Source organism: Salminus brasiliensis, chromosome 7 (genome assembly GCF_030463535.1).
Source record: "Salminus brasiliensis chromosome 7, fSalBra1.hap2, whole genome shotgun sequence".
NCBI classification, from domain to species: domain Eukaryota; kingdom Metazoa; phylum Chordata; class Actinopteri; order Characiformes; family Bryconidae; genus Salminus; species Salminus brasiliensis.
The window spans coordinates 14,408,394-14,430,048 of NC_132884.1; the positions used below are offsets into that span (position 1 = coordinate 14,408,394).

At 40.7% G+C, this 21,655-nt stretch overlaps 1 protein-coding gene across 15 annotated transcripts in view; it reads left to right on the plus strand.

The window, feature by feature from the left end:
• Positions 1 to 21,655, plus strand: part of ptprfa (protein tyrosine phosphatase receptor type Fa) — a 288,662-nt gene that overhangs the window by 70,354 nt on the left and 196,653 nt on the right. For all 15 annotated transcript variants that reach the window (XM_072683950.1, XM_072683949.1, XM_072683951.1 and 12 more), the window contains one exon: positions 17,604 to 17,765. In XM_072683950.1, the coding sequence (XP_072540051.1) occupies positions 17,654 to 17,765 (112 nt within the window). In that variant the 5' untranslated portion in view covers positions 17,604 to 17,653. The remainder of the gene's footprint in view (positions 1 to 17,603; positions 17,766 to 21,655) is intronic.

The following is a 21,655-nucleotide window of genomic DNA, read 5'->3' on the forward strand; positions in this document are numbered from 1 at the left end:
TGGCAGTGGTGCATGCTGGGAGATTTCTCTAGCTGTCTCATTGTGCCACTGGCAGCCTGATATTTGTGTCATGCGGCTTTATTGTTTAGCGTCTGACGGGCACACAGAGCTGTATTTAGTTTTAATAGAGTGTCGGACTCAAGGGAGGCACCGGTAGACTACCTGCGCTCATAAACCGGTTGGCTACAGCAGCTCTGACAGTTACTGTAATTAAGCTATCATTTAAAGCACCTAAAAGCTAAAAAAAAAAAAAGGATAACAATACAGTGATGCATTGAACAGCAAGGCAACTTTTCAAGCTATGTAGTATGCATTATTGATTCTTTTGGATTATGTATGAAATATTCACAACTTTCCTCTGACCTCAGATTTAGTCAGTAAGCAAAGACATATTTGGCAGCTGAAGTGTCCTCCTTTTTTGGAAGGAGTTGTTTTCTACAGGGCTTATGTAGCTAACAGTTATGGAAGTTTGTACACACCAATTTGCACAGGACTGATGACACAATTGACACACACTCTCTATTTCTCATGCAATGACCCCTCATTTCCCTCCAAAACAACCTCCGGATGAATTTGACTACAGATAAAGTTTCTTACATCTAGCGTTCCAGATTTCACTGATTAAACACACTCTGGACGAGCAACGGCAGCCTTCTGAAGGACTTAAGGAATGCACCCCCCCCCCCCCTTAACCTGGACTAACCTGTCTCAATTCAAGAAAATGGAAAGTTGGCAGCCCTGAATTAGCATTGTGCAAACTGCATGCCTATATCATCACTCGCTTGACACCAAAGTGGAGTCAGGTTGACTTGACTGTTGAGTTCCTAAGGAATTGCAAATAGACGTGCTAATGTAGTTTCTGATGTATAGACATAGTGTTTCATATAAAAATAGGACATGATAATGGTTGGCTTGGCAGTCCTGGCCAACTGAGTACATTTGGGGCAAGGAGAGAATTGGGGAACACTTATTTGGACAGCTCCTATTGGTTATTTTTATAGTCAAACTATGAACTCATTTGGAGAAAGTCAGTTGATTATCAACAGCATTAGGGTTATGGTTGGGATTGGTACTAGGCTCTTCAAAACAGATATCCTTCAAAGGTTATTTGGTATAAGATAATGTGTTATATAGAAACAAATGATAATGGATGATGGACAAGATCTTTTTGATGGCTTGCTAAGGAACCTTTGAGATCTTTAACAACTGGTTCTGTTCATGAGGAGTGTAGTATAGGATTAGTTTGAGTTGAGGTTAAGGTTGAGGTTGGGTTTAGCGTTTAAGAAAACGAAAGTGAATTTAACTGATATTGAGTTAAATGTAAGTACAATTCAAGTTATGCTGCAAAATATTTACAGTGGGCTATCCAGATGGAGTGTTACCAAAAATTGGTAACTGTCCCCTTAATCAAACTCACTAATTGGGACAGCGAATCCAATGCGTCACGTCTGGCAGTTTCGCTATGAGGAAAAAGCTGCCATTACATTACGGAACTAACCTGCAGAACGCGTCTGACACAGATGCTTGTATGAAAACATCCTGACATTCTGGCTGTTTGTCGTCGCTTTAATTGCAGAGTTGATCCAAAAATGTCTGTCTTGGCTCTTTCTCCCTCTGGGGCTCATTGATCGCTGCATTTTGATTAATCGAAGTGTCAGACGCGTCTCGTGATCGCGTGTGATTAAGCTCTGAGAGCCAAAGCGCTGTCAGTGGAATTAAATATTACTGTCATCTGCCAATCAATGTAAAGACCCCAGTGGCTTTGGGCAAGCGTAGATGGTGATGAGTGTAATGGCTTTTTTTTTTTTTTTTTTTTTGTCTATAGTGAGTCAGTGGTTAAACTGCTGCACCGTTTTGTGATATTGATCAGTTGGTAAATGTTAAGGCCTGGATATAGTTCAGCGTAATGCTCTGCTGCTCTTATTATTATTATTATTATTATTATTATTTAAATAGTCTTCAAATGTAACTACGTCATTTGGCAGACTGTCTTATCCAGAGACATTCAGTTTAATCTTGATACAGGGCTAGGGAAATTAGTTAGGAGTTAGGAGTCTTGCCCATGTTCTGTTTCCTATGCAGCCTTATTGGGAAACTGGACCCTAGTCTATTGAATAGAGCACTTGTTGGCTGTACCAACCAGCGGGATATATGTAGTTATGTAATTGATTATGTTTGCATTTGTTTTACGTTGTGTTTTGACAGGTTCAGCACAAATGAACTATGGAACTATGAAAATGTAGCATCTGATATTTTCACAGTGTCTATCTACTTATTGGAATGATCTACATGAGAGGAATCATTTGTTCACAATTACAGAGTGTCTTAATTATTCCAGGCAATAACTGCAACATCTAGGGGTTGCTAATATACTACTGTTTGTAAAGAGCATGTACTGTATGTGATTCAAAGGTGCACATTATGTCCACATGAATAACCAGCGCTCATCAACACAGTAACTATTAAAAGGGAGTAAACTACTAATGATTGTTGATCTAGTAGATTGTACTGATAATGAACAGTACAGTCACAATCAAGCAAAACAACCCAATGCAGATGTCTATGACGACACACCAGCATTAAAGGTTAGTCAGAAGCTATAATTCTGATTTCTTCTGTTTAAAGCTTAATTTCTGCTCATCTTGACCCCACACACTGCACATTTATGGTATTATCACTGCTCTAACACACCTGACTCAGCCCCGGAGTGGCTGGATGATCACGTAATGAACTGAATCTTACAATCAGCACTTCTCTGTAAGCTTAAAGTTAGGATTTGGCAATACGCTTAGAAGTGATGTACTTCAGATGTCCACATAATTCACATTTATTACAGTTGCAAAGTTGCATTGATATATTTTGTAGTGAACACCCCATAACTCTTCTCCTGTTGGGCAGATTATTTTAGGTGAACTGAGAATAACTGAGAAATCCTGCCTGGTGGACAATGTACAGTGTAGAGGGTTAACGAGACTCAACGAGACAGAGCTGGAGATGTTTCTAAAATAACAGAGAAAGCTGTAGAACAATAAAGATGATGTTTAAATAAATTAATATTCAGAATGCCAAAAGTGGTGAACAAATCTCAAGGTAGGTAACATGACTGGAAATGATGGATAATTACATGAATGTACACATTACGTACACATTATATTGTTTATCATATACTTGAAATATTGAGTAAAACATCTAAAAATAACAGCTGATGCATTTTATTGTCTCTATATTAGATTATTATGCTATACATCAAAATATAAAAATATAAAAAAATGTTAAGGTGACAAGTTTTAATAATTTAATGATTTGAAATGTAAAAATACGTGTTTTTATTGTATTTTTCCCCTGGAGTGAAAGTTGACGGTCACGCTAGCCTAGCCACTAACATTTGTGTCAGATTAGCATGGATTTTGTGGAGTCAAGAAAGCAAAGTGGAGATTGTTGAACTAATCCTCAGATGATTATAAATCTGAACGCTGAGTATGATTTACAGTCGTGCTGGAATTCTGACAGCCGTATATGTATAGTTCTTCACAGCCCACAGACGTTTTGGGCTATTTTGGCTGGGCATGCTAGGACACTAGGTCACCCTCGGCTAATGATTAACTCATTATTGTGTATCAGGCAGTAGATCAGCGATGGTTCTGCTGCGTTGGGTTCACTGACAGCTTTATGGAGGCTTTTGAAACGACTGAATGGGGCAGTAAAACACTCAGGCACTGGAATGGAGCTTGAATGGCATAAGGCTTTTGTGCACAGGCCAGTCTCATTGGCAGATGCAGCTATTCAGTATCTGAGTGGCCACTCAGGATTTGTTGTTACAGGACATGTTGTGCATGGCATCCATTTACATAAAGACTAAGATCACAGTCCTGATCTAAGATTAGAAGTTCTCATTCCTTTAAGTGTTAAATTTTTAAAGACAATATCTCCCAGGGTCTGTGTTCTCCCTCTCCTAATCACACAACCTTCATTAGAGTATGCATATTTTCGGTGCAGATGGCGTTTTGTTTTGTTTGTTATTGTACCATTTTGTATCGATTGCATTTCCCTGTTAGCCGAAAGTGACTTTTACGAAAGCCTGAAATATTTGAACACTTCAAGTGAATGTACATTGTAGCTGGGCTGTTTTCCTCAAACCACTAAATTCTGGCTTGGATATTTCCATGACCTACTGCTAGACCAGCTCAACATCATGGGTTGGATGTTTCCCAGGCCTGCTGCCGTAATGACTCTACATCATGGTTTGGATGTTTCCACAACCTAGCACTGACTGTTCTTAACCTACATCTTCATTTACACCTAAACCTAATCTTACCCTAACCTTAAACTAGCCCTAATCTACACCTAAACCAAATCTTAACATACACCTTAACCTACACCTTCATCTACACCTAAACCTCACCTTAACCATTATCCTTAACTTAACCTTGTCCACAGGAAGATAAGGAATCTTTACCATTTCTCCAGTGATGTCAGTCCATTGACGTAAACTCCATGAAGTTCATAAACAGTAGAATATTCTCCAACATTATTTCCCAGCGCTGCTTTTTCAGTTCAGTTCTTCCTCAAGTGTGTAAAAGAACGTTTGTGTGTATTTAGCTCAACAGCCCTACTAGTAGACGGGTGAAATCAACTAAACGACCAAATAGGTAACGTATACAGACTGGAACAATCAACCCATATGGATGTTTTTGTGAGATGCCCAATGCATGTTGGACAGCATTGGGCATATAGGAATATGTACCCCCAGGGCTCTAGGTTGTACTCATAAGTGCAGTGTTCATGCGCTGCCATCCTTCAGTTGAGGTTCTTTGAGAAGATACTGGGGCAATATAGTGCTATGTCATGTCATGCACATGTGTTGTATTTGATCACGATTGTACATTTTTTGTCTGCAGGGATTTGTTTATTGTTGCTCTGAACTCTTATTAAAATTCATTTTCACATGAATAAAATATATTAGATAAGCACTATTATTAACAAAGCTAAAAAAAACTGAAAGAGGCAGTTCGTGCTGTATTCAGTGTTTGAAAGAAGCAAATTCAATGCATTTCTTTTTCAGTGTGTGCAAATATGTTAGATGTTCTGTTAGATTAACATTAGCATTTTGATTGTAAGTGTTATTTTCAGCACTAATGCAGTATGTTGGCATGGAACTATAGAATAAGCAACATTATTTGAATGTTTTCATTCGTAACCTCTTAAAACATTTCATTAAATTGAAAACCCCTCTTCTTTAAAGATCTACAAACTCTGCTGTTCCATGCCTCATTACACCATTCTATCCACACTGCGGCTGATATCTGATTAATAATTAAACCTCATTTGCCTTGAGTTGTTTAGTTATTCATGTTCTAAACCTTAATTACACGTGAATCTTTTTCCCAGATATATGAGTGGCAACACAACTCTACATGTTCTTTATTCATTAAGTAAAGTGGCGTAAACACTGTGCGGAGGTGTCCACACTGCAGAAATGAGCAGAATGTGTAGGTAGTTGAATTCGCGTTCGCTAATAAACCTGTTAAACAAATATTTACAGGTTGTAGGAATACTCTCAGTGGGGTTGAAGCAGCTGTCGCAGCAAGAGTGATGTTTATTAATTAGTGTGGATCACACTGATTCAGTTTTGTGTGTGTAAGTGTGTGTTTTCTCAGGTGCTTGCAGGTTAAGTGCTCAAACCACAGCTGTAGCCTATTAGTCTGTGGTATCACACACTTTGCCCTGTGATTGAGTTGCAGAAAAATAAATGTGTGTGTGTGTGTGTGTGTTATAGGTGTGTATGCTTAACAGGAGTGTAAATTAGGGCCTATTATTTTCCTATTATTCTCCTAATAATGTTTGGATACACTTTGCATGTGTTTATAATAACATGATGGTGTTTTGTGTTCAGATTCAGCAGTTTAGTCTGTTTTGCTGTAATACAGCTACACAGTGGGTGTTTTACTTCGGGTTCCACCAGTGGCACAGCTGGCTAATGTTTCTCCATTCTGTCGAGAGATCAAAAGTTCAAATCTTGGTAACACTGTGGCCAAGACAACAGTCATATTCACAAGTTGCTTATGCAAATAAAAACCCAAGAAAATCAAATTTATATCGCTCAATGGATTTATCAGTCACACCCTGACAATCTTCACAACGATAACAACTGTGGTTGCCTGAAGAAATCCCATTTAATCTTGGTTTGAACTACTGAAACGTTTTTTTGTTTAAAGTCCAGTTTCCAAACCTTTATTTCGGCCCAAATAATGACTACATACTTTGTTGAATATTAAAATACTGGATTGTAACACATGAAAACATTGCAAATCAATGCAGCTAGATCACTACTTGCATTTTTACACCCCTAATGATTAAGCAAGCCCAGGAGTGCTTTATATTTGGCTTGTTGTCTTCTGTTGTCTTTGCTCTTTATTAGTCTGGCCAAGAGAGAGCCTCTCAGAGACCCAAAGTTCCTCTTCAACTTTACACACCTTATTACACACCCCACATAGTACTATAGCCCATACAAAGAGCTTAATGTCTACTGCTTTAACACTAAAGGTCTAAAGTTACATCTATCAAGGGCTCTGAGTGGCTTAACAGTCTAATGCACTGCCACTATGGCACAAGGGGGGCACAAGCTGGAGTCCCGAGCCATGCCACTTTGCCACTAGTGGCCAGAATCTGGGAGAGCACAATTGGCCATGGGTAGATGGAAGCGATGTTGGCCGGCATAGGCGGCTGTTAGCTGATGCGGTGGAGCTGGGAATCTGGCGCTTTCTTCTGAGCGTATCGGATGCCCAGAAGCAGTTTGAAAAGTAGCTGTAAAAGTAAAAGTGTCCTCGAATGGCTTCACATGTCAGGAGCATGGCTAGTGCTAGTGGGAGCTATGAGCGTTCATTTAGTTAAATAGTCACATCAGACTCAAAAAACAATGCCTGCCTATCTACTTACCAAACACAGGCACTTTTTGGTAGCTGCCCCAGGAGTTCCAAGTAGGACCATGCCCAAAATAATGATGCTAGTGGAACAAAATGCTAATTGACAGCACCCTCATCTATTTGTGGTGCGTGTTTTAAAATTCCTGTCTTTATTTTGGTTTCCCCTTTTTCTCTTGTGTTTTCTCTTCATGTGTGTCTATTGGTCCTATCTCCTCTTTTTCTTTCCTTATTAGTGTAATTGCACCATTAACTCCTCTGTCGATACTTTGCACTGGGAGCAAAGTTATTTCATAAATCTTTTACGGCCATGCCACAGCAGGTGTGTTGCGATAGTGTGTGTCGCCAGGGGTTTGTCTCCTCTGTCCGGCAGAAATTTTAGCTCTCTCTCTCTCTGATTCGCTCTCTTACTATCTCTCTCTTTCTGTAATTAGTCACTTTGCTGGTGGAAGCGTTTAACCCAGCTTTATTCCCACCTTGCCCGAAACAGAGATTTAAAAAGAAGTTTATCGTCCAGCACAGATCATTGTATTGAGACGAGAGGAGAAAAAAGACCTTTTTATTGTCCCTTGGAGCAGTGCTGGGCAACTATATCAGTACATTGTTCACATGGGTATACTGTTATTGCTGTCACACAGCAAAATTGGTTTTCTGTTTAAGTGGCATTAACAGATAACAGGCTTACTGTAATGTGCTGTAAATCATTTACCAGCTGCTTCTGATTCTTTTGAAAGTTCAAAATACAAAACTGAACAAGCACTTGGTTTTTCCTTCTGTACAGGTGAGCAGAACGCTCTTAAATATAAAGGTGCTTCAAATGGTTCTTTGGGCCAGGATGTAGAAGAACCATTTCTTGTTTCTTTTTTGTGAAAAAGAGTGTGATTTAGAAGAACCGTTTAAAAGTTTACAGCAGTCAGTGTAAAGGTTCTTTACCAGTTTAAAGGTTCTTCACACTCACATCTCTTTTACAATAATGGTTCTTTAAGGAAGCAAAAATAATTGTTTTTATGGCACAATCATTTCTCAGATGTTTTCCTTTCCCCCCAATTTGGTACTGGCAATTAACCCAGCTGTTCATACCCCTATCACTAGCAATGCTCCCAACACTAGGAGGGAAAAGCTTAACTTGACAATGACTCCTTAAGCCAAGCCAGCCACTGCCTTTTTTTCAAACTGCAGCCGATGCGGCATTGCCGGGCAGGGGACACACTCTGGGAAAGTAATGATGAGAGGAGGGAGCGGCATCTTCCCACATGGCCCATGGCATGGCCCTTGATTCGAACTTGCGACCGCTGGGCCATAGTGGTAGCGCATTAGATCGCTGGCATTGTTTAAGTAACCTTTTGTAACACTTTTAGACTATAAGAGTGTAAAAAAGGCTTCCTTAGGTGGAACTGTCCAGTCCTGATAATACAAGTTACAGTGTGTAATGAGTGTGAAGGCATTCTTTAGCATCACTGAGCAGAATATGTTCAATAACTGTATTGATACCTACTTAAATATCATCTGATATCACAACACTGCAATACTTTTGAATGATATCCTGATGTTACATCACTTTAACTCAGCACTACCTTAGAGTGCAGTGAATGTGTGGGCTTGTGTGTGTTGATCATTCTGATGGTGCAGCGCGTGCAGTCCTGAGGCCTTTGCGAGCTGTACAGAGAAACGGCACATCGAAACAGCTGTTATAAAAGAAGCTTGTTGGTTTAGTGTCAGTGTGTTGTGTAGGGTTTTTTTCCTCAGTGGCAGGGTAAACAGAGTGTTAACTGATAGCGTAGTGGCCTACTTTCTGTCTGCTTTTGCGGAAAACCTCTGCATTCTGCTTTTATTTGTGAGCGAGATTCACTGTTGAGTTCTGCGCACTCTTTTCACTTATGAATATAATTGAGTAAGAGTATGAGGTGTACTTTATTAAAACCACTCCTACAAGTAAAGATACTTAACTAAATATAATATAAAAAAATATATATCTTCTGACCTGTGGTGAATATTGTTCATTTTATCATACATTAAAAGAATGGGGTTTTATCCTATTGGTCTATTCATCATTAATATTCCCACAATATTAAGAGTAGCTGATTCCTTTTGATATTGTTCTCTACCCTTGCAGTCGACAACAGTCATCCTAGAGAACCCAGATCTAAGTCTGTAATCTAAGTGTGTGTGTGTGTGTGTGTGTGTGTGTGCACTTCTAATATAAGCCTGTAAAACACTCTTTAGCATACACTTTAGTGGCTAAGACTGAGGCATGCTTTAAAGTAACAGTTTTCTCCATGTAATCAGTACCCCACAGTTCCAGCCTTTACCCCTACAGTCCCAACACACGCACACACACTCGCACATACACACATTCCTGCTGCAGCCACAAATCTCACTCGATTGCTCTGCACTTGAAAGCCACAAATCTGACTGGATTGCGTAGCTGGAGGGGGCAAGTGGAGTTGAATGGTGCACCTGGCTGCTAGTGAAGAGCACTATTTGTCTTTAGTAGAGACAGACCCGTTTGTGTGTGTCTGTGTGTGTGTGTGTATGTGTGTGTGTGTGTGTGCTTCACGGACATGTCGCAGTCGGAAATAAATGCGATTTAAACATCACATAGACATTCCTGTAGGAAATGCAGTACTTCTGCTTTTTGACTGAATAGGCTCCCTGCTGACCTGCATGTCTGTCATGTCTCTAGTTTGTTCTCTGCTTGTTATAATGTTACTTTGTCTGTCTGTGCTGACAAATACAGATAAGACCATCTTTAGATGGATATACATAGTCTGAGTTGGCTGTCAAGGTGGTGGCAAGTATCAGCTGGACTAGACGGATTCGTACCCTCATGCTAGTCGACCAGCTTGGTTAAGTTAGGTTAAGCAGAGCAGTTTGGTCAAAGTCAAAGTTGGCTATGCTGGTAGACCAGGTAACCATCAAACTTAATACCCCCTGAAAACATACCCCACGTTGGTCAACCCACACAACCAGCAATATGACTTCTGTTGTTTCAGTGACTGCACAATAAAACTTTGAACAGTGAAGTCAGCAATGTTAGAAGGACTAAAGAAGTCAGTACTGTTCAATTCATAGATTAAGAGAATAAAAGTCGATAAAAAATGATTTTAGAAGGAATGAGAAGGAATTGCACCTCTAGTACATTTGCATTTTGGTTGATTAATGTGCCTGTTGTCCCTGCTATACGCATTCAGCAGCATTTTGTGCCGTTAAAAGGCAAGACAGGTCTTGTAGAAGTCGGGCTGGGTCGGACTTATCCTCATTTGCCGCGTCCTGCTTCTCCTTCCTGTTGGGGGAGGTGGGAGCGGTGATAGAGAAGGGGTAAGATAGTGAAGAATTTTGCAGTGGGAGAGTGAATCTCCTTCAGGACGAGAAACTCATACCCCCCACTGCTTCATCTGCAGGGAGGAGATATCGCTCTCCTGTCCAGTGGCAAAGTGTTTGACTTTGAGAACATGTCAGAAACGGTGCAGAAATACGCAGAACGGACGACAGACAGCTGGACAAAATAAACCCCTCGCTTACTACACTTTACTGTTACTGTTGCCCAGACCCAGAAACACAGCATGCTTTAATAGTGCATATTTTGCTCCCATACAACTAATTAAATTGTATGGTGACTTGATGCACTGACTCAAGATACTCAAAAGGTTTGAATAATAATAGGGGTGTCCTGATTCGATCTGAAAGTTCAGTGTTGTAGCCAAAGAAGCCCTTTTAATAACTACTCCAAAAACACAGGGCTGTGTCTTATTAAAGAATAGGTGATTTTACTTCATGTGGTGATCTCATCTTATTATTCACATACTTATGCATGTGCCTTCCAAATGCCCAGTAACTGATTTTGGATTTGAGTCCTTACTAACATGTGAAATTGTTGCTCAAGCTTTGGATTCTGCTGTGCCATTAGTCCACACTGGACAATTTTGCTGTTGCCCCAGTCCTTCAGAGGTCAGCACCTAATCTAGACTGACTCCAGGCCGCTGTGAATTGCACAAAGCTTTCCAGGCAATTTTCGAAGTAGTAGCCCCCCCCCCCTTCTCCTTCTTTGGACTTGGCTTTCATTTGAGGTAAAATGTTTCATTCAATTTGCCTAAAGCCGAGTAAGATGGTAATTCCTGGCATGGACATTAACCCCCATTCTGAGGGATTTAAATGAAGCGAGTGAGTGACAATAGCGGAGGAATAATGTTGACAGGATTAAATAAGCAGAAGGACTCTCCTTTCTCTGCCCTCGGCTCCAGTTTGATTTAATTCCCTTAATTGAATATCTGACATAATTAAAAAAGGCTTTTGAGAAATATTAAATGCATAGGCGACAACGTGTGTGATCAGACGTGTGCATCAAGCTGGCAAAAATGAGGAGCGCACATTTTATTAGCATTCATTGAGCATGTCTCTAATTGTGTGAAAGTTGTTTTTGCCTATGGTGAATTATTTTCGGCTGAAGCAGAGCAGAGGCTGATGTGTTTAGTAATCAGTTTTTCACTTTGGGGATTATGTAAGATTATATATCAATCCGTCAGTAATGAATGGAGCGTGGCCAGGCCTCCTTTTTGAGCCATCATCATTCTGAAAGCTACACTCCAGTGAATCATACAGTGCGATGGATTGGGATTACAATCATATGAACGTGTTGTAAAACACGAGGACAGAGGTCAAAGGGTCAGCTATGTTTATGCCTCATTTATTTTACATGCATTTTCTCAGTGATTTAGAGGTAATGGCAATGTCCATGATACTGTAAGCACAGAAAAGCCTATTGCAACATACAGTGAAGTACTTTATCAAGCACAGTGATTCAATATAAAGGATTAAAATATTACAACATTTTCTTTATCTCAATGCTCTCCCCTATTTAGTCACTAAAATTCCCTTATTACACAATGCCACCAGTGCTGGGAGGATGAAAGCTAGCACATGTTTCCTCCAAGGCACATGAAGCAACTTTTGTAACTGCCACTACAGTTAAACAAGCTTGGAGGAGAACACTAATGGCCAGTTCTGTTACAGCAGCTAACAGACTCCTGAGCTGGATATCATTGCGCTGAGTGATGTGGGAGAGGGGCAAAAAGAGGGCAAAAGATTAGACAACTGCGCCACTCTAGAGGACACTGTTGTTAGATGTTGATAGATTTACAGGTCAAAACATTTTAAAATGCAGGAGATTCAAAAATTGGTCCTGGAATTTTGACCAGACTGGTTTGCCTCCTCTGGTTACTTTATTAAGAATATACTCATCATCCTGCTTGTAGCGACTACAAGTTTTTTTTAGTTCAGCTGCCTAACTAGCTAAGAACCAAAAGAAGAAATTAGCTAATCAGCTGGTACTTAGTGCTGCCGGAAAGATCTTATTATTAAGTTAAATGGCTCTAAAGGGCTCTGGATTTGACCTTTGTCATTGCATTTGATGGGATTTCTCCATTATACATCCCGTCCCATCTGCTGTAGCTATGACTCTAGTATCTCATGCTGGATCTTTGAGCAAGACGCAGCAGCTGGACGAATGGAGCAGGGAGGCAGATAGAAGAAAAGTAAAGCTGGACAGATGAAGCTGTCGTTTAATAGTTTACTTGTTTTTTATGTTTTTTTTTTTTACTCTCCAAGAGGCTCCTCGCATCCCTTGCCTACCAGGAGACATTAGCAGGGATTTGGAGCTGTGTTCTGCACACACACTCTCACGCACTCTTAGTGTTGTGCCCTCTTCCTTTATCCACTCAGCAGCTGCTCTCTCTCTTTCTCTTCTGTTTGTTCTTCTCACGAGAACAGGAGCTGCCAAGGTGCGGCTTAAACACGGCTTTACAGGGAAATAAGGAGGGTGTAATGTTGTTCTCCACAACCGTGGCGTCTCGTTTACTCTTTCTTCCGTAGTCTTTGTTATTGTAGTCTTTGCCCATTCCCAGTGTAGTACACTGCAGTCTGTCAAACGCTTGGAGACACACTGCTTCCTTCCTAAATTTGAATGGTCTGTCTGTTAACAATTTAGTAAGCTAAAAAAAAAGGCCTGTTAAAATGTTTGAGATTAAAAAAGTTGTTGTAAAACAGACTTTTGTTAATATTTTTGCTGTATCAGATTGGTTTGAGGAGTAGTTTCTGCCTCAATAATGATTGCATTTTAGTTCTTTAAGTAAAAGAAGTGCAATTTTTTCACATAAGTTTACAGATACTTGATTAGCAGAAGAACGTAGACCATTGCTGTCTCTTATCAAATTACCTCATACACCAGGTATTAAACCAAAACCAGAAATGTCATCCTTAACCTCATAACTACATAACTTGCACATTAGTTTGACAGTAGTTCTGGAATAATGAGAATTAAGATGAATATCTGGATGATAATCCTGCTGTTTAAAGGATTACAGAAGGTGGAAAAGCTCTTTCTTAAAAGGATTTCTCCTTTTTTCCTACGTTCTCCCACCTCATAGCAGTTGACTTAGCAGAGGTGGCCGAATCTCAGCGCACACCCAAGGCAAAATGGCTGTGTTTTCTTTAGCAAAGCAGCGAGCAGACAGGCTTCTGTAAGCATGGTGTGTTCTCAAGCAGACTGGAGTGTGTGCAGGGTGAATGAGTGTGTGTCCTTACTTGGAGCAGCTGTGTGCTCAGGGCTGCGGTGTTTGCTGAAGTGTGTCTGTCTAGAAGCTCACAGTCTAATCTAAGGTAAGCTAGTTTCAGGTGTAGGCTTTCCCAGAGTGATCAGAACAAAACAGAACACCATCTGCAATTATGCAGCGTGGTGTGAATTTTAGATGAGCCATTACTCTTTCCATCGAAGCAAGTGAGAGAGAGATTCTGTGTAAGGTGCAAATGCTGGACCACATTTGTGTTTGTAAGTAGAAGAGAATTTGGCGAAGCATTTTTGTGGGTAGTGTGTGTGAAACACGGCTGTAGGGGCCAGGGGTTGTGGGTTCAATCCTAACGGTGGTCACTGTCTGGGAGGGGTTTGCTGTGTTCTCCATGTGAGTTTCCTCTGGGTACTTTGTAGGTGAACTAGACATGCTAAATTGCTTCAGGGCATAGCCTGTAATGGACTGGTGCCCTGTGCAGTGGCTATTCCATTCTTCCAAGGAGGAACTGACCAGGAGGATGAATGATTGATTTATTGGGTTGTCTTGTTTTGCTGAAAGAAAAAAGTGATGTGGAAATGTGAACCATTATATAACCTGCCTATATATGTAATAACTATCTATTGACAATCAAATGTATAGCAAAGTAACAATAAGAACAGGCTGCTAAAGGTTAACCTTGGAATATGCAGCAGTTTGAAAATAGTATTGCAATTAATGTATGGCTATAAGTCAATATGAAAAATGGGCTCACAGGGACACCTAGTAATCTCTGCCATGTGTGAATTAGTGGTCCTGAAAGTTTGTGTGTTGTGATTTGTGTGGAAATGAGCTCTGCGATCTTTAAACATGGACATAGACAAGAGCATGATGCAACTAAAACCAACCGTAGTGCTCATCTTATGGCCTGAATTTTGTCTAGACATTTGTCTCTTTGTATATTTCAGTGACAAATGGTTTGTGTGATGTGTTATGATTCAAGCATTAGCATGATTGCTAATTGTGTACATAAGCATTCATTTTAGCCTAAAAAGACTAAAGAAACAAACCTCAGGCAGCAAACTTATCTTGACTGACTGACTTTAATTGGGGTAAGAGGGACATTCATGTACATTGGATTTGTGGCCAAATTCCTTTTAAGTGAAATCACAGACGACTCGATTCATTTAACATTGCAAATCTTTGGCCCACTCAGAGTCCATGTTCTATTCAGGACTGAAGCCAAATCTTGGGCGTCTTGGATGATTTTTGTTTTGGAATTCCTTCTAAAGGAAAAAACTACAGATGATCATTAAGAAGAGAAAGGAAAACAATGTGTCAGAGCTTTGTCTGAATCTTTCTTGGTGTCAGACGGCGGCTGTCTGCTTTGTGTGAGTGTACGAGTGTGATTAATTCAGTGTAGGCTGAGGGTTTGGCACTTAGGCGATTAGAGCTGGTGGTTAATAGGTATGAGAGGCAACTTAATCATCAGCCATGTGCCTAAAAGGCAGGAGCAGAGGGTCCCTCGGGGGTCACATCCCTCACCAAATGGCCTATTAGCACAAACAAGTCCCTAGAGACACACAAACACACACATACATGGAGCTGTCTCAAGGCTAGAGGTGCTAGGGCTCCTGCCAGCCAAGTTAGAAACACTCTCTTGGGACCTGTTCCTTGGCCGACTCCTTCAGCTACAATTAGACCCACATAAAGCACTTTATTTAATTAACACAGTGACATCATTCAGTCACGGCATTGTTGTGCAGATGAATGAGCGTGAGTATGAGTAATGTAATGAGCCTCAACAGGCTTAATGTGCTACTTACGCACAGTGTAAAAATCTATATAGACATTTTTCACCTTACCACAAGTGTAGCTGATCAGTCAAGACATGTTTTTATGGTGTCTGAAGATTGCTTCTTTAGTTTAGCACGGAGGCTGTGAAGCTAAGAAGTAGTGGAAGCCAGTATCCAATTAGCACTGTACAAACTGCAAGCCTAAATGACCCTGTTTACACCTGGTCACTTAATCTGTCTACTGTCTGGATTGAATCCTGATAAGCCACAGGCATTTACACTTGGTAATCCAATGCGTATCTGGTTAGTCAGACTGCGTCCTGAAGTGGTTTGAGTGATTAGATTTGTATTTGGTTTAAATGGGTCTTGGGTGAGTTTACACTTGCATTTTTATGTGGCTTGACCTGATCCAGATATAATGAAGATGCATTACATGGCCAGATGTAAACGGGATCAATCATTACACGCTTGCCTCAAACTGTGTTGAGTTCTCTTGCCAAATATACTCGCTAATGTGGTCTGACACACTGTGACCTATACCAATATGGATTTCTGCCTATTTTGTTTGAAGACAGATTTGAGTATGCAGTTTGCTTGGTGCAGTTAATTAGCTTTGCACTTTACACAAACCCATATGCTGTGGTGGTTTGAGTTTGTACTCTGAATGGTACTCTTAATCACTACATTGTTTGTTCTGAGACCTCTCACTGACTGCAGTTGATCCACATGTCACAAGGTTGGCTGCATCACTGGCCTAAGCGAGCCTCCAGCTTTTCTGAGTACAGAAATATATTGTATTCCGTAAATACAGAAGACTGCTGTAAAGAATGACACTGTCTGTCAGATACAGGTCCAGTGTCTTGCTGAATAAGTTTTGAAGAATTTTGGATGTTACAGTAATTAGTTGTTATTAGAAATGTATGGTGATTAGAAATGTATGGAATATTGTGATGATTGGGGTCGTTTTTACTATTTTTTTTCATTTGCACTTCCTTCCACATTCATTTTGGTTGTTGTTTGATAGCATTATGTGTTGTCATACCATGATGGTGTTGTATGTTTTAGGTCACTAGTTAATTTAGTAATAGCACTGATACTAAACTGCATGTAACTGCTATAATATCATGTGTATAACGTGCCGAAATAATAAGATGTAAGATGTTCAAGGTGTAAGAATATACATATGTAGCTACCCTCCTATAAAAAATTCCAACTAAAGACCAGTATTTGCTGGTAGCTAGGTTCTGGTGGTCTAAGCTGGTCTTTGGTGGTCAAGTTGGTTGAAAAGCTGGTCCTCCAGGTGAAAACATACCCTTTGGTGCTAAGCTAGGTGGCTAACGAGCTCCTGACTGGCATAGAGAATGTTTGGCCATGCTGGTTATCCAGCTTGGTGATGCAGTGCATACTGCTCAACCAGCTTAGACGTGCTGCTCAACCAGCTTGGTCTTGCTGATTATACTGGCCAACCAACTTAGTCATGCTGGTCATGCTAGTTTTGCTGGTCAACCAGCATGGTCAAGCTTGGTCTAGTCAAACTGGTGGTCCAGCTTGGTCAGGTTAATCATGCTTGAAAACTTACCTTGTGCTGGTCGAAGCTAAACTGGTCAACCAGGCTGTTTTTTTAGCAGGGTAAAATTCAATGATATGTAATATTTCTCTAAAGCTTTTTTACATAATGCTTATACAGAGGCCGGATAAACTGCACTATTAAACATATGAGATCTTTGAGGAGCTTTTGGAAGTTCTTCAGTTGGACACTGTAGAGGAACCTCTTATGGTGCTTTGAGGAACCTTCAAAGAAACCTTTTTTAAAAAAAAAAAAAGAGGACCATTTTCTCAAAGCACTTAATAGGTTCCTCCACAGTTTCATATTAAAGAACCTCTAAACATTCCACAAAAATCTTATATTTTACCAATTTATTATGATCTTAAAAGTCTACAGTTTTTAACAGTGTACTCATGACATCAAGAAGCAAACTCAAATACCAGACTGGTGTGTGGAGTAAAGTTAAATCTACATACTTGACTGCTAGCCATTCTTCACATTAAATCAGGATGAAATAAACAAGATAAACGCTACGTCATGTGTGTATGAGCACTCAGATTAAGCCATTTAGACTTATTACATTGCTCATGCTCACACCCCTTCTACTGCACAACAATGCTGTGACTGAATGATGTCACTGTGTTCATTAGATAAAGTGCTTTATGCGGGTCTAACTGAATGAGTCGGCCATGGGACAGTGTTTTTAACTACACTGGTCTCTGGCCTCATATGTATACACACACACACATTTATGCAGGTGAAGATGCTTTTCTCTGATGTATGCCTCTATTTCTCTCTCTAGGTTCCTGTAGATGGTAGTGTGAGCTGGTAGCTGAAGTGTGTGTTGGGTGAATGGAGTGTGAGCCTCGGGCCATGCTGCCGTGTCACACACGGGCGACTTGTCTGCCCAGAGCGGCTGGACTACTACTGCTGCTGCTGCTGGCCACACACACACATGCAGACAGTGAGTACTCCTTTATTCTATACACACACACGAACACACACACACACACACACACACACACACACACACACACACACACACACACAGTCAATACTCTATTCATATCAAGCACAACTGTTCAACTAACGCTAATTTCACACCTAGTTGAAGTCCGCAGTAGAGTTTATGTGTTTGTGACATTGTGACAATATGCTAAATGAAAAATAAGCACAGCTTGATCTGTAAAATTAAACTGATAAGTGCACCACGTTTATGCATTTTGGGGGGATGCCAGACAGTAGCAGAAGCTGCTGCAGAATTCAGGGTTTGTCAGTGAATTGTTAAAGCCATGATCCACCAGCAACCAGTCTTGACATATTAATAACGTTTCTAGGCATAAGGAATAAAATATCTCAATGACATTTTCACTCACAGTGATTAATGTAATGCACGAGTAATAAGAGAAAAATGACATCTTCTCTTATAACTGCAGGTCTGCCTATTAGCTTTCACACACAAATGGGAAAAATGCTTGATCCCAACTGGTATCTTAGCTGATGCAGAGAAGCTCTTATCCAGAGCTACTTACATTTGAAATTGTGTTACACAGGTAAGAGAGAGTATAGCAGCTCCTTTTGGTGTAGCATGGTGTCCTTGCCTAACAGGGGAATTGAACCCCAGTCTGCCACAGGAAATCAGGGTGGCTACCTGCTGTGCGTCATCAACCAATTTTACAACTGGTTATGTGTGTACCTGAATCCAAAATTCCCCCAATTATACGTCTGATCATCTCTGAAAAAGATGAATTATTGATTATTATTGATTGTTTTAATGATGCGCAAGTTGAACGGATCAGGTTGATGATATGCCCATGTTGCTCATCTGTCCCTATTAGCAGCAGCTTTACAGAGGAGCATCTGTCAAAAGTCAAATGTTCAAACAAACAGATTATGAGATACAGCCAGAAGAGAGAATCACACTCTGATGTTGAACTCCTTCATTTGGTGTGGACCTTGTGCTTCAACCAGCAGCAAACCGAACCAGGTTCCACTGGGAAATGGACCTAGATGCACGGTTCATTGTTCAGTACAGTATGGACGGAGTGTTCACACCGTTGAGAACCAAAACCAAAAATAAAGTTGTATTGGTCCACATCCAAATAAAGAAGATGTAAAAGTGGCTTACACACACACACACACACACACACACACACACACAAATACATACAAATACATCTATATCTATCTATAACTATGGCTATGGACCACTGAACTACACATTACTGAGTAGCTGAATTTACCCAAATATGCCTACAGTTTACACCAAACAGCCATAATATTAGTACCACTGACAGGTGGAGTGAAAATCATTGATTATCTTTATCTACATTTACATTTACATTTTAGCAGACGCTCTGATCCAGAGCAACTTACAAAAGTGCTTTGCTATTTACCCAAGAAAAACCTTTGCTAGTTAGAATAGACTAATTGTTCAAAGATACCTCTAAGCTTTAGAGATTACTAAACACAAGACAATAAGGTGACCATAGTACTCTGCTATTCGTCCAAGTATTTTCTGAAGAGGAGGGTCTTTGTAGTCTGCGTTTGAAGACAGCGAGTGACTCGGCCATATGACACCCAGGGGAAGCTCGTTCCACCACTTTGGTGCCAGGACAGAAAAAAGCCTGGACGCTTGTCTTCCGCGGCCGTACTTGAAGCTCGGAGGGCTCTAGGTGCGAAACGGCTTTTGACTATTGCCATCAAGTATGGAGAAGCTGGTCTGTTCTTGGCTTTGTAGGCCAGCGTCAGGGTTTTGAATCTGATGCTGGCAGCTACAGTGGCACCAAGGTCAAGGTCAAGGTGTGAATATGTTAGGCAGCAATGAACAGTCATTTCTTGAAGGTGATGTGTTGGAGGCAGGAAAAGTTGGCAAGCATAAGGAATATGAGCCACTTTGACAAAACATCAGGCAGGTCTTGTGAGGTGTTCCCGGTATACTGCGATCAGTACCAAAAGTGGAAAAAAATGCCAAGAAACCTTGAGAGGAACCCATTCTCCTCTGGTCGACAAAGGATAGCAAAACAGATGTCACAGAAAAGCAGAATAAGGAAAAGCAAGTAAAGGAAGTGCCTTTCCTCTGGTAGGCTGTGCACAGATGCCTAGTATTTAGAGACACTCTGAACAGACTGAGGTCGGCATTGTTATACATTAAAACTTTTCACACTGCGTTTGTCTCAACATCCAGCATCTACAACAAAGCGTGCACATACTAACACTCATTTTCACACACTCATTCTCTCACAGTCACACTTAGCTAAAAACAAACAAGCACACCTCCACACTTTTCACTCACACACTGCTTTATATGCAGTGGCAAACACACTTTACTGTGCTGGCCCATGTTTCCCTATCTGTTTGCATCAGGAGAGCTTTTATCTCAGAGCTGGAGAACAAACCTTGGAAGTGTGGGAATCTGCCTGTGTTGGCAAAACAAAGACAAATAAAGTCCCTGTTTTTTTTTTTTGTTTTTTTTTTGTTTTTTTTCAGCATATTGTCCAGGGGGAATCGCCAGTTGCTAAGTACTCTTCACCCAAATACATTGCATTTAGTATGGAAATCTGCTTAGCGGCACTTGCGGCGCTGAACCCTGACTGCTATCAGATGTATTTCGGTGATTGAGGGAATATAAGGACGTGTCAGAGATTCTGGGAGCAAAGCGAGCAGCCAGAGAGCGTAATCAGCAGTGTGTTTGTTTGTGTATTAGCATGCGAAGGGCGTTTAGTGCAGCTAGCTCCAGTCTCATTACTCTGCGCTGTCCTGAGGGGACCGGCGCGCGCCGTAATGAACGCGACATGCTTCACGTCAAATTTGGGAGGATTTTTAATAGTGGGGAAATTAATAAGTCGGAGAAAAGGGAGAGCCTACTGGTTGCTGTTGTGTGTCGGAGGGGAATTGGCACTCCTAGCGAAGATCAGGCTGATTGCTCTCTCTATCTGCAAGCTTCTGTTTTCAGCCTCTGTGTATCAGTTAGTCAAAGCAGCATGGAGGGAAAAAAAAAACAAATTGGTCATTGAACAGTCTGTGACATTTAAAGAAAATGTCAGAGATTATGGTTTTAACATTGACGTGTGCATAATAGGATCACTCTGAATTTGAGAAGCTAATAAGTAGTTCAGATGTCTAGTAGTGTGAACAATGTTCTTGTGAGGTAGACCTCATAATACAGGAAAAGACACTTCCTGGTCACTTTATTAGAAGCTAGCGAACTACTGATGCAAAGTTTTGGTCAGCTATCCTTTAGCACAAGGTTGGGAAACCAAGAGCTGCAGACCAACACAGTGTGCTGATTTTCCTGCTGCAACAGACCTGCTGGACCTGACAATTAATGGTTGAGTTGAATGAAGTGTACTTGTGCAGGAAAAAGGCAACAGTTCAAACAGTGCAGAAAATTGGTCCACTTGGATGAGACTTCCCCACCTTTGATCCTCCGCTTCATTAATGACCAGTTTCTGACCACAGAGCTGCTCTTGGCTGGATATTGTTTGGCTGGTGGACCACTCTCAACCTCACAGTGACACTGATATGGACAACAGCGGTCCTGTGGTTAGAAACTGAGCAAAGAGTGCATCACTCTTCTTTATTTGAATAAAATAGTTGACCGAACCAAGATGTTGCATCAGATGTGTGGGGAATAGACAAATGCTAATTTTGAAAGCTGGACCAAAAGCCTTGAGGCTTTTCAAAGCAAATTGGTGCATTTTTACTGTTCTTACCACATAGAGAACTGTCAGAATTTCAACAAATGCAGAGGATTGTCTGGATCCATACATGCACTTCTAAATCTAAAGGTGTTTTAGTGTAGACAGGCATTAGCTGTTAAATTCACCGGAGTGAATTTACATGCTAAGCTTT